Genomic DNA, 4817 nt, shown 5'->3' with positions numbered 1-4817 from the left:
TGTTTTTTTTCAGAAGTAAATATCCAATCAAAAAAAGAATAAATGCCAATATTTTAAAATTTTCAAAAATTATTTATCAGAACACTCTAGAAGATTAATACAACAATGCTAGAATAAAGGATATAAGCCAATTTGGTTAACTCAGAAACCAAACAAATAACTGAGTATATGAACAATGTCATTAGCTGAAATTAACATGGTAGTCGTATATAAATCACAACTCTACGTTTGCTTAACTAAATACTCTAATATGATCAAGCTGTTGTGATTGTTAATCTCATCTTTCCTAAATCAAAACCAAGAGGTTCAATAAAACCATGGCAAGAAATCATCCGAGCAAGCCATATTGTTCGACTAGATTAGTGTAAGAATCATAGCCTCGTGACGATTCCACTTTCCCAATCAGCTGATCGATTCCTGTATCAGAATTCTGGAAATAGAAGCTTTCAACCCCGTTTGCAATGTTATTAACCAAGTCTGAACTCACCGGTTTCGTCCTCTGATCCTTTGCCCCCACATCTTCCGTTCGTGCCCCTGGTTCTCCGTTGCCGGAACCAGAGGATGCCTTTGACTTTCTTTTCGAACGAGCACGACGATTCTGAAACCAGTTGTACACATTCGTTTCGGAGATCTGACCGTGCTGTGCTAGTTCAGCTGCTATCTCCTTGATTTTCTGCTTGCCCGGAGTCCCGGTTCCTTGCTCGTATATATTCTCGAGAATCTGGAGTTGCAGCGCGGTCGGAGTCCATCGCTGTCTCGCGGTGATTTTGTGGCCAATTGATAATATCGGGTCACAATATAGATTCCCCAGTCTGATTCCTGAGAGACAAAAAAAAATTAAATTGAATAGTCCATTAAGAGAAGAAGAAACAAAGGGAAAGGGGGGGGGGGACCAGTGAAATCGTGGTGGACAGATATTGATTTGTGTAACTCGGCGAGCTGCTCAGAAATGGCGGCGTAAGCAACGATCTGTTTCCTCAATTCCTCGACCTGTTCATCGGTCATCACTTTCCCGCAAACCCCATTCTGGGTTTGGTACTGCAAATCCTCGTCTGCTTGTTGCATCTCTTGATTTTCCCACTCCATTTTCGCGGGAAATAAGCTTGCCCTTGGAAACCCAGTTTCGATTTATGGAGAAAGAAGCGGCAACAAAGATGGGAATTGCAAATACTTGATTATAAAACGAGCAATTAAGGGAGCGAAAAACTGCATAAATTAGCAGAGAGGAGAGAAAGTTGGTCATTTCGCGTCGGTACTGCCGGGTTGCGCGGGTAAAATTTGTGTCTGATTATGGGAACTTTTTTGAGCAGTTGGGCCAATGGCGATCGTGATAGCCGTCGGGGGAGGGAAATTCCGTCAACCACGTTTGATTATTGAAATTCTAGTTTCCAAGTAAAACCACGGCTGAAAATTCAAACCACATCTTTCGTTTGTTTTTAGGCTTAATACAAAAATATGTGCATGAATTGGGCCTTAAAATACATTTTAGTGCTTAATTTTTTTTTTAAAAAATATGTATTTAATGTTCTTTATCGCTATATCTTTTAAATAAAAATATTATTTAAAAAAAAAAGGAGGGGAAAAATCAAACCCTCTTCTCTCTTATAGTTTCTCTTCCTCTCGTCGTCCCACTTCTGACATCAAATGATCATCATTGATCGAATTTTGTTCAAAACACAACGAGAAACACAATGGTAGCGATTGTGTAACAAATACCTAAAGACCATCTGGAACATTTTGGAGTAAAAGTATAATGTTGAAACCAGCAAGTGTTTTATGTAAGAGTGGTTCAAAGTTTCAAATAATAAACAGTAAGTCGATCATGAATAAAATTTCAAACTGTATGGATTGATATTGTGATCGTCATGTTAGTAAAATGAATTTTCTTAAAACGATCGTCGATGAAGCGATGAAAGCTCCGGTGGGTAGCAGCCTAGTTCGTGGTACTTTGGAGTATTTTCGTGGAAAGATGTCTCCATCCATGATATTTCAAGAACATGCAACATGGAAGCTGATTCACTTACAAAAGCAAGTAAAACGTCTATTTTGAGTAAAATATTTATGAACTAATAATGAATTCAATATGTTGGACTTAAATATTTATTTTTTAAATGCACAAAGATTAATTTTTTTTTAATAATAAAAAATAAAATGAAATTTTAATAGGATATAAGAACTGCCAGTAGACTTTAATCAAACTTATCCACTCTCAAAAGAAAGAAAGAAACTTATCCACTCTCACTGCATAATGATATCTCGGAGTAAGGTAAGTAATAATATATTAGTATAATGAAATGAGATATTAAATCTTCTAATAAAATTAAAAGTAACAAATTGAATTGAGAGGTTTCTCGGTAATGCTCAAATAATTTGTATACTAACATAAGGACGTGAATGAAAAATATTTTTATAGTCCGAGGATTAAACTAAAATATTTTAGGACAAATTCTATGTTTAATACCCTGACTATAACTTTATTTCATTTTTGTCACTCAACTATTTCCTTATTACAAAATCACACATGGTGTTTAGTTTTTATTTTTATTTTGGTCACACACCGTTAAAAAATCAACAATGGTGTTGATGCATTACCATAAGATAATTTCACATCATTATTGAAAAAAATAAAAATGTCACATCAGTAGGACGGTAGGTGATCAAAATGAAACCAAAACTAAGCGTTGGGTATATTTTTGAAACAAAAAATAGTTGAGTGACCAAAATGAAACAAAAAAGATAGCTAAGGTATTAAACGTGTAGTTTACCCATTATTTTAAATTTTATAAATTAATGAGTAAACTGTACCGGAGACCACCAACTTTAGTCCCTTTTCATTTTGACCACCATTTTTGAATTTTTCTCAAACAGGTCACCCAACTATTTAAATGCATTCAATCGGGCCACTTGCCGTTAACAGCTAACAGAAATACTAACGTGACAATTAATAAAATTAATATAATTCTACATTTAGTTCCTATTACTTATATATTCTATCGATTTAATCCTAATTTTAATTTAATTTAAAAAATTAACCTTGAATCAGGAGATATCACGTTACACCAGCTAATTAAATGGGAAGCAATGTAATAGGAAACAAAATAGAATAAATTGGATTACATCACAAATAAATGAAATAATGATCGATTTAGGCAAAGGATTGTGGGATGTCAAATAATAACATTCAATTAACAATGTCATAACATTACGATTGATGTGTCCAGTATTAACCTAGTAGGTTATACTTCTTTCGAAAATATTCACCAATAACTTACAAGAATGACTATATCTTTATAGCAATTCAAATAAGCTTACTAAGAATGCTATGACAACACAATCAACAAAAATCTCTCTTATGATAAATATTATTCTTATAGACGCTGATACTATTCATGATATAGCCACTCTCGTAGTATTACTGGCAGTTTATATCTCTACAAACAAGCAAAAAATTAAATCAAAGCAACACCAATCAATAATACTAAAGCAAAGCGAATAAACATTAAATTCATAAAATATATTCAAAATGAAGATCCAAAGTTTAACATCTCAACATAAAATAAAATAAAAATCTTAACAAAATAAAATCACCTTCTCTAGTTCAATCTAAATCGCTAAGATAACTCCAAATCGATCGTCAGCCACTGCTTTCACGGTTGTAACTTACTTTACGTTCAAGTGTTGTTTTTCCAAAGGTTTTTTACGATGCCATGGCGGCGGTAGTAGAGAAAAATAAAGGCGGCTATAAAAATTAGGGTTTTCAAATATGAGAACAGTGTGTAGAAAATAATATATTTATATCCCATCAAAGTTAAAGTTTCCACCAATAGGAAAATCCCTTTTTTATGAAAAATTATTTTTAAATTCAAATTTCAACCTTTTATCTCGCAACTTTATCAACTCATAAAATTTCTCTAATCGCTTTATGACTCAGCAATTGTTGCAGAATCGTCTCAGCAATCCAATCCAGCATCAATGTGCAACAACGATTACAACATTAACAATGTCACGACATTAGTATATCAATTTACAACAAAAACATTAAAATTAGGCCAAGTATCAATAATTCACTCTCAATATGCAAATGATATAAAATATGTTAAAATATATCTAAATATGAATCTAAAAATACTAAATACAAGTTTAACCCAAGTAAAAAATGCTCTAAATAATAACTCTTTTGGAGAGTTACTAAGACCACACTCGGCTTCTTCGACATTACTAACCGTTTCACCGCCCTAATTTTTTTCAGTTCGCCAAATCCTCTTACATTCCATGTGATACCATAGAAATTTAACATAGATTAACATTGGATAAACGCACCTCGAGTAGCGTACAGCTGCGACTCCGACTCCTTACCAACACCCTTCGGCCTCCTTCAAGCCTTGTAAACGTCTAAGCACCTAATCCTCAGACGTAACGAATTCTAGTCTGAAACTTTTTCCCACCATGAATGTGGCTTCTGCCTCTAGCTTGCCATGGCCATCGATTAGATTGCTAGTTAGGTGCGTGTTACCCAAACTCTACTCATCTACCTTTTTTTTGTTTTGGAATGTGCTTTCTTCACTGGAATCCTTCTTGATTGCGTAAATTTCCTTTTCCCTTTTCTGTCGCCTCTATCTTAGCTCTACATCTTGACTTCTTTTTCGATCGGACCTCTGTTTTATCATCAACGATCCCCTCACACTCCTCAATCGATATTAGATTGGTTGGATTTGAGATTATGGGCTCGTTATTATTGAAAGCTTGACAATCTACGACCCTTAGAAGAACATCCTGAAGTCTCGAACCATTTGACATTAATAATTCAAAAATGCTCT

At 34.1% G+C, this 4817-nt stretch overlaps 1 protein-coding gene across 1 annotated transcript; it reads right to left on the bottom strand.

Moving 5' to 3' along the window:
* Positions 1–216: 216 nt before the first annotated feature.
* On the bottom strand, positions 217–1228 carry LOC120203172 (WUSCHEL-related homeobox 13-like). The gene is made up of 2 exons (XM_039203519.1): positions 894–1228; positions 217–819 (listed from the first exon to the last, which is right to left on the bottom strand). Exons 1-2 carry the CDS (start codon positions 1084–1086, stop codon positions 329–331), a joined length of 684 nt encoding a protein of 227 aa, XP_039059450.1. The 5' UTR covers positions 1087–1228; the 3' UTR covers positions 217–328.
* Positions 1229–4817: the final 3589 nt, after the last annotated feature.

The sequence above is a fragment of the Hibiscus syriacus genome, unplaced genomic scaffold (genome assembly GCF_006381635.1).
Source record: "Hibiscus syriacus cultivar Baekdansim isolate YM2019G1 unplaced genomic scaffold, ASM638163v2 tig00009107_pilon, whole genome shotgun sequence".
Classification (NCBI taxonomy): domain Eukaryota; kingdom Viridiplantae; phylum Streptophyta; class Magnoliopsida; order Malvales; family Malvaceae; genus Hibiscus; species Hibiscus syriacus.
The sequence above is the reverse complement of the archived record's forward strand: the minus strand, read 5'-3'. Positions and strand labels throughout refer to the sequence as shown.